The following is a 15,802-nucleotide window of genomic DNA, read 5'->3' on the forward strand; positions in this document are numbered from 1 at the left end:
GAATGCATGGGATGACGTTGGCGCTAGCACAGAATACAGGAAAGAATGCTTATGCTACATTACTTAGGAATGCACATGAGTATCAACGTCTTGAGCATTTAATGCGCAATAAATATGACACTTAGTAATACATTATAACCTGGAACTCCTCATACATTACAAAAGCCACTTGAGAAAGTTTCGCCTTTCGATACAAATTTGCATTTTAAGAAGACAAGTTGATAGTGACACAATGTACAGAACAAAACATTGACAAAGATATTACATGTCAATTATAATATATTGGATTCGTGCAGGTGTAAGACATACAAAATGTGTACGGTTAATAAATTAATTAACTATGAAAAGATCTGATCATACACGATTGGGTCGCGTTCTGGCAAGATGGCGCTCAATTCACCACAACAACAACGTAAACAACAATCAACAAATGAAGCAACTTCATTCTACATGAATACTGGGCCGGTAACTAATACCCAAGAATTGTTTAATGAGATCCAACCGTCACTTGGACGATCACTGCGAGATTCAAGACTGCTCATGAATGCTTCTCCGCACCCAACACTTAATCGGATAAATACCTCGTGAATCTGTATGGGTAACGATCAGTCGACTAGCTTTCTTTGAAGAGATTCGCGATAAGATAATAAATATCAAACATCGGTGAGGAATGCATAGAATACCAATAGTAAAAAGTATACAATTCTTGGATGTGTTCATTATCTAGTTAATGAGGATATTAGATACATGTATTCTGTACCTAGTTTGCTTAGATATATTTCCTTGTGGTTTTTATCCGTGTCATGCTTGACTGCATAACGGTAGGAAGTGGAACAAAAAAGACGATAACTCCACAATGAACAAGATTTCGTTAGTCAATCCTTTTCAGTCAAAATTCAACCAAATATATATAAATAAGCAAATTTTTATCTAGAATATCTAAATCACGATTATTTAGTTTCACCGACATAATTTCAGTAGTGGACACTGCATCAATAAATATTTTCCCAAATCATTTTGAATATGAATAAAATTGACACCGGCAGCGAATTCACCATCAAACGCCACTATGTCGTTAACAAAATATACAGCCAAACTTTTCTCATGATAAAATCTGCCGGCGTGGGTTATGAATTAGCTCTAATCTCTAACCAATCACCCACTACTTCAGCCGACGCTACAACGAGGATATTATTCCTATTATTAAGCGGCCACATGGCGTGCGATGTCGTTACTGGCGTATAAAACATAGTCAGAGTAAGAAATTTTTTTACAGTAAAAAATTGTGAGTTCATCACAAAGGACTTGATTGCACATGCTCTAGCACTGAGACCATTATCCGGTTCTCATCAGCTGAGTCACAGGCGCCGGTTTTGAATTCGAAATTCACTCGAACTATTCTAGTTAAAAAAAACCCTAAAGTTGAAAATTGCCAACATGATGATCAGAAGTAGCTACTATAATGCCACTATCGCGAGGCACCGATTTGTAGCGTGATGTCGTTACTGGCACCAGGCGACACGTCTGAGTTTCGCCTGTGATGGCGCCGCCTCCTGTCATCGTCCTCGTTGACGCGCTTGATGAGCAGATCAAGTCTGTTGAGCAGGAACTGTTTGTCGTGGCCTTCGAGCACCAGTTGCCCTTTTAACATCAGCACCAAGTGCTGATTGGCTGAAGCTACGGCGTAGTAATAATAACCTGCCAGCGATAGCAGCACAATCGTGGGCACTGCGAAGCCCGCGGTGCCGAGGAAGAAAACTACAGACTGTATCCACTCAGGCAGCGCTGCAACATAAGGTCATAATATTAATAAAAGGGCAGGTGAAGAGCGCGATGAAAAACTACAAGTACTTAACGTACATTGTTCATAAATCTTACAACAATGGTTTCATTTTCTTTGAAATATATATCCAGATCGACAAATATTAAGGCACAGTCCAATAATACTGACTTGATGTCCATCAGTTTCACCGTTAACGAGGGTCTCACCGTTAACGAGGGACTCACCGTTAACGAGGGACTCACCGTTAACGAGGGACTCACCGCTAACGAGAGTCCCCCGCTAATGAGTTCTCATCTCCCCGCTAATGAGTTTTCACTGCTAATGAGGGTATCTTCGCTAATGAATTCTCACCGTTAAAGAGAGTCTGCCCGCTAATGAGTTTTCACTGCTAATGAGGGTCTCACTGCTAACGAGGGTCTCACTGCAAGGGTCTCACCGCTAATAAGGGTCTCACTGCTAACATAACAGGGGTCTCACCGCTAACCAGGGTCTCCCCACTAATGAGTTCTCACCGGTAACGAGGGTCTCCCCGCAAATCAGTTTTTACTGCTAATGAGTCTCACCGCTAATGAGGTTGACCATCTGGGTCCAGATAGCGTCGAGTCCCCTGAAGGGCCCACACCCCAGGGAAGGGGTGAGGTCCACTATAGAGTAGCCGACTGGTATGATGGTCACGATGAAGGAGATGAGTAAGATGGAGATGAAGAGCGCGTTGGAGCGCGAGGTGCGGTAGAACTGAGACGACTGCCGACTGTTGAAGCTACAGTCGAAGTATTTGATGTAGAACACGAGCACTGCTCGGAGATATCAAATATTAGGATACATTTTTTCCAGCGATTGTAAAAGGGCGCAATGTCAGTTAAGTGACCAAAGAGAAAATTTGTTATGCAACATCAAGAATGAAAAAGACATTATTTAAAAGAATTTTTTCAATGTTGTCAAAAATATGTTCCATATAATTTTTGAAATTGTGATATATTGGTAATTTAACGTACAATGGGCTCAACAGCAACTGTTGGTAATTAAATTTTTGATAGACCTGAATATATATATTTAGCACAAAATAAACTTGAAATTTGACTTATTTCTTGTCAAATCGGTAAATTGTTTCAGTAATTTTTCACGCAAAATTACACAAGAAGAATGCAATAATGAATAATGAAGCATACAACGGTGTGACTTGGACCATTTTTAGCGCTGGTACTTTTTATGAAAAAAATAGTCACATAGGTAGTAAATATATAAAATATATCTCTTCTAATATATCTAAATATACCTCTATATACTTCAAGCGCCATCAACACAATTTTTCTAAGGCATAAACTTTTCGAGTTACAGGGTATTCCATTCTTGAATGACAAAATGGTCCAAGTCACCTCATCCATGGTCCAAGTCACCCCATCAATGCCAAGTCACCTCATCCATGGTCCAAGTCACCCCGTCAATGGCCCAAGTCACCTCATCCATGGTCCAAGTCACCCCATCAATGGCCCAAGTCACCTCATCCATGGTCCAAGTCATCCCGTCAATGGCCCAAGTTACCCCGTCCATGGTCCAAGTCACCCCGTCCATGGTCCAAGTCCTGTCTCTTATACACATCTAGATGTGTATAAGAGACAGGACGATAGCAAGTTGGTAACNCCAAGTCACCCCGTCAATGGTCCAAGTCACCCCATCAATGGTCCAAGTCACTCTGTCAATGGTCCAAGTCACTCTGTCAATGGTCCAAGTCACCTCATCAATGGTCCAAGTCACTCTGTCAATGGTACAAGTCACCCCATCAATGGTCCAAGTCACCCAATCAATGGTCTAAGTCACCCCGTCAATGGTCCAAGTCACCCCATCAATGGTCCAAGTCACCCAATCAATGGTCCAAGTCACCCCATCAATGGTCCAAGTCCCACCGTTTTACGGTAGTGCTATGGGGAGGAGTTGCTAAATTTTGCAACTTATATGAATGTATGGAAGGAAGCAAATTCTAATATATTCCACTCTGCAACCAAGCTGGGAATGTCCATCACTCAAACTGCGATCACTAATCCCAGCATTCATCTACCCTGTCATCCTGATTCATAAAGGCCTCTAAAGAACTTGAATCGATTATGCTCCTCAAGCGTCTATCATATTTCATAATATTCAAAGCTGCCACGAAAGACGGAGTCACAATATCAAAACCATTGCAAGCGAAGAAGTAATATTAAATGTATCACGAGTCACAATCAATATCAACGCCATTGCAAGCGACAGAGTCCTAATATTCAACGTTGTCACGAGTCACTAAGTCATAACATCAAGCGCTTGTGACGCGCGACGGTGGCCGCACCGAGCTTGAAGGCGGTGATGAGAGGCAGGAGGGGCGCGTAGAACATGCCGAGCCAGCACAAGGTCTGGCCGTAGACAATGTCCAGCACATGCTTGGGAATCTCGAACTCCATCGCTCCCACCCGCTGACCGAATGACGTGCGCTTCAGGAGATGTTGTCCCACCACCTGAAATAGTTTAACTCAATAATTTCAAAAAAAATAATACTTATAAGAATTGTTTATTACATGGTGGAAAACTGCTTGCGTTTTACCTCAAAGGTAGAATTTCTATATATATTTAATTACACGCAAGTATGCTCTATTGAGCATGCTTTTAATTTAGGAAGAATTAAACTTTTAAAAACAGTCTTATTTTTTTTAAACAGTTCCATGGTGAAAAACGGCTTGCGTTTTATCCCTAAAGTAGAATTTCTACACGCAATTTAATTACACGCCAGTATGCTCTATTAATTTTTCAATGTCATTTCTGTGTTCATCGAAACGGTTTGTTGTATAATTTAAACATTGTTACCCAATGGATGATTCAGAGTAACATTCATAGGACACTCACCTTTCTGAGGAGGTTCACGAAGAAGGTGTTGAAGGCAGTGACGGCGAGGTCGAGGAGGGTGAGCTTGTAGAGCTCCTGTCCCACGTACGTCTCCCAGCACAGCACTTGCCCTTTACAGTTNGCATTTGATGAGTCAGGCACAAACTCCACTTGTGACTCAACAAGAACTGCATTTGACGTGTCAGGTACAATCACCACACCCACGGCATCAATAGGCGTTTGGGTGTCATAGACAACATCGTCAGCATCGAAGGCAGTATCGTACTCAGCACTGACAACATCCTGTGACGTCATAACACTTCTCCAGGTAGTGTCAGCAGCATTGCTGGCAGCCTCAGGGGTGAAGGTGACGTGTTCACTCCCCACAAATATTGGACCGGTTGCATGGCTGTTGTTGATTCCATACGTCACTTCGGAGTAAGAGTCGAGGAATTCAAGCGATGAATTACTCGATGTCAGGGCACTTGCAAAACTGGCGTTGTTGCTCTGAGAAAAGAAAGGGATTCTTTTAGGTTAAAATCTTACGGTTATTGCTTACAAGCTACAAAAAAAACGATTGGCTTATAATTTCTCAGGTACAAGTCTATCAAAATCTCCAAAAATGTATTTATTTCTAATTACATATTATGTACTGTCACCGGCCAGAGCTGCTACAAGCTAACTAACGTTAGTTGAACCAAAAGTTTGCTACTTTCAGGGGGCGAACTCTTGTAGCTCCAGCTCGAGGCCAGGACAATATATAAATTTCAGTCAACTCTGCTTCATCTATCTAACCTAATGCCGTTTCTAGCTGTAACTCTCCTAGTCATCATCAGTATAAATGCTGGTTCGTGCGTATTACAAGATTACTTGACGCGTGCGATCTCTTACATTTTGTGAACGATAACAATGGTTTAGCAGATAGCCCTAAAAACCTAACACGTGAATAATTAAAAGCAAGTATTTTTGGGAATGACAGTTTTCTGTCGTTCACAATACAAATTGTCTTCTGTACATGCTCGCATTTTAAAGGGAAAATCAATCAAATTACAAGTCATTGCTTCTGTAACCCAGAGAAGAATGTGTTAAATAATATACTCGCTGCAGCCTATTTTGGTCACAATTTCAAGTTTAAAAGTTGAATCGAAACCTATGTGTCGTCAGAGAATAGCAAGGAGTAAAAATAATCAAGTCACTCATGATTGTAAAGGACATTCAATGCCGTTTTATGCCTAAGATTGAAATGCTTCATAGGTTGAAATTCCACAACTCGTACAATATGGGAAGTTTTATATTTAAAAGAAGTTTTTATGACAAAAATTTAGGTAGTTTTTTATTATTTTTGTATTAAATATTTCAATAAATCCTAAAAATATTTAGGAAGTTTTCTATTATACCAACTCACGGCGGTGACAGACGCCTGTGCCTGACGCAGCTGTCCGAAGGAGAAGGTCGTGACGTACCAGACCATCACGAACGCCCCCACGATGATCCCCAGCACCAGCACGTTGATCAACAGACGCATCAAATACAGGCAAAGTCTGCAGGAGGGCAGTTGAAGCATTAATACAGTGAGTATCCATTGCAAACCATTCATTATTACGAAGAAATTAATAATTTTCCCCTAAAAGTGGCCTCGCTACATAAAAGTCAAGTAAAAAAATGACCAGAGTAACAATGGCGTATTGAAAACCCCCAAAATGAACTTGACAACAAATCTGAAAATTTAAATAACATGAAATTATTTATCGAATTACTTCTTGTATGTCTGGTTTGCCAGCAAGCACATACTAATTTGGGAACAAAGAAAATAAATATTCGTACAGAATAAATTCTACTTGTACATAAGAGCAGCGAGCAAATGGGTGGCGGTGAGAGGAAAGCACAAATTTATTAGTGGCTGAAGGCCCATGGCAACACAATGTATAAATCTCATCCAATTTCGTCGTTGTAGCAACTCTCATCAGTTCACCTGTACTAGTCAGATGAAAACGAGGTGTGATATTTTAAAGCCTGTTGTGAATTGAACAATATTATTATCATATTTAACTAGCTNGTTCATTCATGCGATTGATGAGATTAAAATAGGTGTCGAAATAACCGGTTGTATTGAAATAAATATAAATACTTATCGTCGCAACCCCCTATATCGATAAGCATAGCATCGGTTGCAATCACTACATCAAGACTAAAAGAAAAGTAGAAATTAACGAAACTTCATTCTAATCATACCCTCCACGTAGCGTAGCTTCGACCGCCACAGCTCGAGGTGTGACAGCCACCCCCGCACTCGCACGCTCAGCTGTACCGAGGAAAATAATATTATTTACGGTAATGTTAGAAAAAATAAAGACTTTTCAGAATAAAAACGAAGCTTGGAATGAAAATATTCATGCTGTAATTAATGACGTTAAAAATCCGATCTTTCCACTAGCAAATAAGTCATGTTTTTTGGGGCTGTGGGGCTTACGTTGTTTAAAAACTAGCATTTTCTTAAAAAAAGAAGCATGTAATAGTAACATGCAAACTGCAATTCATGGCGCCAGAAAACCGATCACTTCACCAGCAAATAAAGTATTTTTTTTTTGTTGCCCCATATCGACAATATCTTGATTACCATAGCAATAATAACAGGCTTTTGCCGCATAAACATCAAACAGGAAACAACAGTTGACCTAACTAACTTGGACCCTACGACAAAAAATCCGCCTTCTCGGCATTGAAATTGATAATAAAAGATTAATAGAGCACAAACGGACAACAAAAATTATTAATACGGCAAAAGTCAATAAGAAAAAATATTAGTAAGGCACAAACAGAAAACAAAATTAGTAGTAAAGTACAAACAGACAACAAAATTAGTAGTAGGGCACAAACGGACAACTAAAATTATTAGTAAGGGACATATAGCAAAAGTTATAAATAAGTCACAATCAGACAGCAAAAGTTACTAGTAAATCATGAATAAGAAGGCAATTAATCTGACCCTCTTGGTAATCTTGCGACGCGTGAGATGCACAGCCTGCCAGCCGCGTGTACGCAGCGTAGGCGCCGCCAGGAGCTGACGCTTGAGCCTGCGCTTCTCGCTCAGCGACACGGGCTGACATCGCACCTCCTGCAGCTCCTCCCATGTCTGCTCCTCGTCCACGCCTGTCGTGTATTGGGCCTTTATTTCACATAGAATTATAATTAGAAACAGTAAATAAACTTCACTTTTTCCCATGTCTGCTACACGTCCACGCTTCTCGTGTATTGTGCATTTAATTAACGCATTATTATAATTCGAAACAGTAAAGAAATTTCCATGTTTTCTTCAATTGTACAAGTTAATGCCTTTTGGTCATGCTTTTTAACTTAATGGAACCAAGTTTTATGATTCAAAACAGTGAGAAATTACACGTTTTCTCATACTTTAAGCCTATAGTAATGCTTATAAAATGCTAAGACATATCAAGACATCAAGACTCACCCTTAGTAAGGTCAGGCAGCACCTCCAGGTACGTATCGGATCCCCTCCTGCCGGTGCGCACCCACGTGGCGTTGGCACCCGCCGCCCCCGACAGCATCGTGCGGCCGGCGCCGTCCACGTGGTCCTGCTGGTCCGCCCGCCGGCGCCGCGTCGACCGCCGGCGCCGGCGCTGCACCGTGCCGCGGCCCATTGTGTTGACTGCGGCAACAATTCATAATTGAGCAATTAATCTTCGTGCATTAATGATACAATAACTTTAGATAAAGAAATAAAATATTTATTGTATTTTGACCTGCGCCGGCGCTGCACTGTGCCGCGGCCCATCGTGTTGACTGCGACAACAGTTCATAATTACGCAATTAATTTCTCGTGTATCAACGATACAATAACTTTAAATTAAGAAATAAAAATATTTGTTGTATTTTGAGCTCTTTTCTCTGCATTGTGCACCGTGCCGCAGCCCATCGTGTTGACTGCGGATACAGTTCATAATTACGCAAGTAATCTTAGTGCATCAACGACATAATAACTTTAAATAAAAAAATAAAATATGTATTATTTTATGAAGTCTATCCTTCGCATTGTCAGGATGGAAAATGACCACATGGAAAACCGCATTGTCAGATGTTATAGCCAGGTGCTGCGGCCCATCGTGTTGACTGCAGATACAGTTCATAATTACGCAATTAATTTTCGTACATCAACGATACAATAACTTTAGATAGAGAAATAAAATATTTATTGTATTTTGAGCTCTTTTCTTTACATGGTCTCCAATACAATGGAAAATGACCACATTGGAAAACAGCTTTGTCAGATGTTAAAGCTAATGTGATTCCGTTCGTTGGAATGATTTAGGCCAGTGGTTCCCAAAGTGGGCGATATCGCCCCCCTAGGGGCGATGGAAAGATTTTGGGGGGCGGTAAGGAAGAAGAGGACGGTAGGGGGGCGATAGGGGAGCGGTAGTCCAAAGTCAGAAGTTCGAACGTTTGTTTGACGATTTGTACACAACACGTGCAGCACATGACTTCCAGCGATGGGTTTTTCACCCAGATCTGTTTTTTAACCTCTCCTGGGTTTACGTCTCGGACAAATTAACGGCCAGACTCTCGGCCGATCTCACGGCCAATTTCCAATTCAATGTTCAAGAATTGTTTATTACATGGTGGAAAACTGCTTGCGTTTTACCTCAAAGGTAGAATTTCTATATATATTTAATTACACGCAAGTATGCTCTATTGATTTTCCCATGTCATTTCTGTATTCACCGGAACGGTTTGTTATATAATTTGAACGTTGTTGCCCAAGGCGTACGTATGTCACCCTGAACGTTGTTCAGGGTGACATACGTACATAGGATACCCACCTTTCTGAGGAGGTTCACGAAGAAGGTGTTGAAGGCAGTGACGGCGAGGTCGAGGAGAGTGAGCTTGTACAGCTCCTGTCCCACGTACGTCTCCCAGCACAGCACTTGCCCTTTACAGTTGGCACTGAGAAAAAAAACAGCATTAACGTCATATTTTAGAAAAAAAAAGATAGATGCTTTCTTTTCCATAAGGAAAGCAAATAAAACAACGTACGTCTCCAAGCACAGCACTTGCTCTTTACATTGGACACTTGCCATCGACAAACATCCACGTCATATCCTTGGTAAAAAGTTAGTTGCTTTATTTCATTTGGATAAAAAAAATTATACATACAAAGTTTCATTTTTTCACTGAGGAAGCATTTTACGCCAACATGACGCTATATATCAAAAAATTTCCCAAGCAACGACTACAAGAAGATTCAGTTAAAAGACAAGATCGTTTCCAGTAGCCGTACAATCAAAATTAGCCAGCCATTCACTGTCTTTTCAAGCTAAACCTACTAATCACAGACGAGAAGTCGACCGCTACGTGTACGTAGGCTGTTACGTGTACTTAATTCGCTTTGTGTACAAAAGCGTATTTCAAAAGCACTGCCGCAGTTAGCACACTTACGAGGCGCAGTTGTGCAGGGAGGGTGTAGGGCAGTCGACGGTGTAGCTGCGTAGGGTGAAGCTGCGTAAGGCGTACAACAGCACGCCCAGTGACGCTAGCCGCAGCACCACTGTACGCATTAGCGTCAGCCGCAGCACCACAGTTGTGCTGTAGCGCTCCAGCAAAACTAGCTGACTGTTATGGCACAGATAGCATTAGTTAAACTGAAACTCAGCTGACAGTCGCGTCACAAACGTCAGACAGTTCAGCTGGAACAATCTAGTGTAACTACTTTGTAGCTGATAGTCACGACAATAAAATATAGAGGGAAATTTCTAGAAATTCAGCACAATGCCCAATGACGAAGTACAGATAGGTTTTAATATATAAAGCAATTATATATAAGCGAAATATAAGCTAATTTGATAATTTTAGTTTTCAGAAAAGGAACCGTCAAATTTGATCGAGCTCAAAGCAAGACATACGAGACATTATTGACCCAAAGCCTGAAAAGTGCTATCATAAGCATAGAACAAAATTAGGGTTAAATTCTATGAACACACTCACAAAATGGTTAAATTCACATAACTGAAATAACAAATTTACTAATTCTCTAAGACATTATCGAAAGTATAGAGTGCAATAAAAAGAATATTTAATGTAATTAAAAATGTATTCATTCACAGAAAAGTACAAATATTGATGCTAATGCCAATTCGTAAACCTAATATATATAATTGACTCACTTGAAAAGCAAGGGCACGAAGATGTTAAGGGCGATGATGGTGGCAGAAGGCAGGTACCTATAGACCAGCATGAGCAGGGGATGCAAGTCGTCCCCAGATGCAGGCTCTTCGGAAACTTTCTCGAGGCCTTCATCGACACTGAAGGCGCTCGTGGTTTTGGCGTTTGTCAAAAGGGGAGTGAAACTTGAAGAAGAAGCCGTGACCAGGCGAGCAACGGGCGTAGAGCGCAGAACCTGCGCCGCTCCTGATGTCGATGCTACGCGCAATTGGTCCGATTCGTCTTGCACTGCACTTGATGTGTCAGGCACAAACTCGATTTGTGACTCAACAGGAACTGCATTTGATGAGTCAGGCACAAACTCCACTTGTGACTCAACAAGAACTGCATTTGACGTGTCAGGTACAATCACCACACCCACGGCATCAATAGGCGTTTGGGTGTCATAGACAACATCGTCAGCATCGAAGGCAGTATCGTACTCAGCACTGACAACATCCTGTGACGTCATAACACTTCTCCAGGTAGTGTCAGCAGCATTGCTGGCAGCCTCAGGAGTGAAGGTGACGTGTTCACTCCCCACAAATATTGGACCGGTTGCATGGCTGTTGTTGATTCCAAACGTCACTTCGGAGTAAGAGTCGAGGAATTCACGCGATGAATTACTCGATGTCAGAGCACTTGCATAACTGGCGTTGTTGCCCTGAGAAAAGAAAGGGGTTCTTCTAGGTTAAAAAACTTATTGTTATTGCTACAATAAGTAACTTATTGTTATTGCTACAAATTACAAAAAACTATTGGCCCATAAATTTCTCAGGTGCAATTTTTGCCAAAGCGGTCAACCAAAATATCCAAAAATGCATTCATTTCTAATTACATACAATTCTCTTCTATGCATGCTCGCGTTTTAAAGAGAAAATCAATGAAACTACAAGTCATTGCTTTTTCAGTAACCCAGAGAAGAATTTAGTAAATATTATACTCATTGCGGCCACTTACGGTCAGAAAATCAAGTTTAAAAGTTGAAATTAATCCTAGTATATGACGTCAGAGAATAGCAAGGAGTAGACATAATCAAGTCGGTACTGATTGCAAAGAATATTCAATGCCGTATCAAGACAAAGTTCGAAATGGTTCGTAGGTTGAAAACCCACATATCGTACAATTTGGATAGCTTTATTTGTTTAAGAATTTTTTTATGATAAAAATTTAGGAAGTTTTCATTGAAAATTTTTAGTATTTTATAAAATATATTATTAAATCCAAAAATATTTAAAAAGTTTCCTATTATAACAACTCACGGCAGTGACAGACGCCTGTGCCAGACGCAGCTGACCAAAGGAGAAGGTCGTGACGTACCAGACCATCACGAACGCACCCACGATGATCCCCAGCACCAGCACGTTGATCAACAGATGTATGTCTGGTTTGCCAGCAAGCACATACTAATTTGGGAACAAAGAAAATAAATATTCGTACAGAATAAATTCTACTTGTACATAAGAGCAGCGAGCAAATGGGTGGCGGTGAGAGGAAAGCACAAATTTATTAGTGGCTGAAGGCCCATGGCAACACAATGTATAAATCTCATCCAATTTCGTCGTTGTAGCAAATCTCATCAGTTTACCTGTACTAGTCAAATGAAAACGAGATGTGATATTCTAAAGCCTGTCGTCAATTGAACAATATTATTATTATCATATTAAACTCATTAGCGCTAGCTGAACAAAAATGCCAAGAACAAACAGCCCCTAATAGGACGTAGGGAAAGATCTGCACCGAGTCAGTCTGTGGTTAAAACCTCGACTTGTCTACAGGATGCGGTATAGGTGGTACGAAGTGTGATGGCCGATATGGCGGAGGGGATTTGCAGTTTCAGATGTAAAACGCATTCGTGGACGCAACTATTTTTTTTAATTACTACTTTGTCTTCTTTACTAAATGCGATAATTGTTGATACCGCTCAGTAGAATAGGCTCTGATAATAAATAATCTCTTGGAAGCGCATATTGATGGAGGAATCTGAAAAAAAAAATGAATCGGAAAAAATACAAGGGAATGACCTTTCTTTACGTGATCGCATTTCCTTCTCCTCCCTGAAGCGCTCAGCGTCGAGATGTCGACAGAACTCGTTGTAGATGGCGCGGTGCTTGACGCGCGCCGCTTTGTTGTTGTCAACGCAGAAGTCCCAACCTCCGAAGATTAGGTTGCATACCTGCACACACTCGGATAAATTAATGGGCCATCTTGTCCATATAGTGACTCACTTTCAGCACGCAACCCTGATATGTCCTTTTGCCAGGGGGCAAACTGGGTCAGAGTAATGCACGCAGAGCAAAAAGTTCAGCGATATTTTTACCAAGTCTCTCTCATTTCTCTGAATTTCATTTATCTTCAAGGCTATCAATGAGTTAATTTCATTATGGGGGTCGATTTGTGTAAACGGTGGTCTAAGTAGAGTGGAATTCAGAGAACTGTGGTTGATCTATTCAATATAGATAAAGCGGTAATTTTCATAGTTCCAAAATATTAGCAAGCTCGTGATAGTAAAGGTCAATTTCAAGTTTTTGTGATTCAACATAGTAAGTTAATAAGTGTATCCGTTCATATATTGTCGCTCCATAATTATACCGTGTGTCTGAGTGCATTCTTCTTCATGGCTATAAATTAATTACTTAGCAATCTATATAATGCACATTCAAGACATGATCGTTCTGTAATTTTTACAAATTTAAGAATTCAATGCTGGTGTAGTGTTCAAGGATTACCTCTAAAATGTCACGGTTTAGCGACGGAACTGAAAACAGGTCCAAATGCAACTAAAAGCAAGTTTCGAAGGGGAAAAACACTGACCTGATAAAATTCTCCCTCGGTAGAGCGCAGGTTTTCCCTCAGCCCTTGAGCAGCCTTCCTCACCATGACGACGAGGCAGAAAGCCATCAGGAACAACATCGCGCTGAGGTACGCGAGGGGGAGCTCGTAGCTCTTCGTCGTGTCACCCCATGGCTGCCGAGATGAGTGCAGGAAATTTGTATATCCCATGTATATAATACGGCAATTTGTGGTGTAAGCATTTGCATAATTATTTTTTTAAGAAAAGTCTATTTTTGGTTTCTTTCGCAAGGAAATTAGTGGTATATGCATTGACATTATTTTTAGCTTTTCTTACTGGAACGCCAATCTATCTAAGTATTAAATCTTGATGTATTTATTGATTTGTAAACTAATAATTCGTAGAAATGAGTGATTCTTACCACATATATAGTCTCTTTAGTGTAGAAGCCGTAGAATATTGGACTGTACTCCAACAGTCCTGTGCCTTGTAGCACCTGTAAAAAAAACAGTCTATAAAAACCAGGTTGGTTGTTTCCCGTCAATTTCTTGGACGCCTGGCTTTCCCTGGTAACAAACACCTTAAATGCACTTATATTATAGAGTATAATATATATAATAGATATAAAATATTTAATAAATTGATCACAGATGACTTCAGCGCTCTAATTATATCAGCCTAAGGGGTTCAAAATTATGCTAAGCAGCAGAACGTGCCTGCAATAAATAGTCAAATATTTGATCCTTGAGGGGCAGCTCCTGTACGAGGCGCAGACGTTGCTGCACCGTCGCTCTGTAGGGGACGTGGCAGCAGCCAAAGGGCGACGGCGTGGGAGGCGCTGAAGGCATCGCCAGCAGACTTGATGAACGCGCCAGTCTCTCGGTGCCATTAAAAAGCTCGTCTCCAACACACGGGTCCTGGGAAGGTAATAATGAGGTAGACTTATTTCATCATCGCCGAGAAAAGAGATGGAAAATTATTTCAGAATACAGCAGAAGTGAAGTGAATTAGTTGTTTTTCAATTATTTTATATGACAGTGAAAATGGATCAAAGATTAATGATCCATTTTCAATGGTTATAATGAGGTAGATTTATTTCATCATTGCCGAAAAGAGAAGGTAAATTATTTCAGAATACAGCAGAAGTGAAGTGAATTAGTTGATTTTCACAGATTTGATAACACAAATATGCATTTCCTTGTCAGACAGAGACATCACGTGATTTCTATAACCTCACAGTTGTCTTATTGATTTGTTATCAAACAATCGTGAATGGAGCACAGATTGATCAAGTAAACGAATTTATTTGCTCTTACAAGCACATCCAGAACAGCCAAAACGTCATAAGCACAGTGTACTGTACTTTTTCGACGAGTTGTCAGTATCGTTTGAGTAAAATACGACTACCATTTATAATCGTGAACACACGTCGTGCTTCGTTCACAGTGGCTTGAACGATCGCAGGTTATCATCATACTACACAGCTCGCAAGAAAGGCACAGCCCATCTATCAATTAACAAAGATATAGCATGCCAGCATGCAATATATTAAATTTCTTCTATTATCCATTAAAATTAAATATCCAATATTGTGTAATAATCAAAATTAAATATCCTTTATTGTGTACTTATTAAAATTAAATATCTATTATATAATTATTTAAATTTAATATGGGCAACACCTTTATTTTAGTTTGAGGTCAGAGGGCAGAGTTTAGCTATGGCAGTCTCTGAAACTGTCTGGCACACACCCGCACGACTAAGTGGTACCGAGGACTTACGTCTCATAAAAGGCTGAAGCTGGTGCAGTCGGCTGAAGCAGGTAAGTGGTACAACTGGGGCTCAGGAGAACATGTGGACGTGGAGAACTCAGCACCTCATGACTCCCATCACGTGCGAACGACAAAGTAGTACCGAAACTCCGGTCGTAGCGTCCTGGGATACTGACAACAAATCGACGGCCGCTATAGGAACTGGTCACAGGATGAGGTGCTAGAGAAGACTGAAGATGGTTAGTCGAGTGACTTGAAGTTTGGTTCCATTCGAAGGGAATCCCGAAACCGCAAGCCTCTAATACCTAAAAATCGCTAAGGTGGTGCCAGACAATTAATGCAGTTTGACCTAAACTCTGTACTGAAATTTATCATATAACGAAAATT

General features: G+C 40.6%; 1 protein-coding gene across 1 annotated transcript; it reads right to left on the reverse strand.

Annotated features, from left to right (window-relative positions):
* Nucleotides 1–248: 248 nt before the first annotated feature.
* On the reverse strand, nucleotides 249–14,560 carry LOC108671613 (transmembrane channel-like protein 7; the record flags this gene model as incomplete). Its single annotated transcript, XM_018159181.2, has 11 exons — nucleotides 249–1,785; nucleotides 2,347–2,577; nucleotides 4,107–4,272; nucleotides 9,472–9,595; nucleotides 10,088–10,261; nucleotides 10,813–11,513; nucleotides 12,112–12,233; nucleotides 12,863–13,025; nucleotides 13,664–13,816; nucleotides 14,065–14,139; nucleotides 14,360–14,560. Coding segments are annotated over 11 exons (2,427 nt in total), but the record flags the coding sequence as incomplete, so codon positions are not given.
* Between the last annotated feature and the right edge of the window lie 1,242 nt (nucleotides 14,561–15,802).

The sequence above is a fragment of the Hyalella azteca genome, unplaced genomic scaffold (assembly GCF_000764305.2).
Source record: "Hyalella azteca isolate HAZT.00-mixed unplaced genomic scaffold, Hazt_2.0.2 contig2998, whole genome shotgun sequence".
NCBI classification, from domain to species: domain Eukaryota; kingdom Metazoa; phylum Arthropoda; class Malacostraca; order Amphipoda; family Hyalellidae; genus Hyalella; species Hyalella azteca.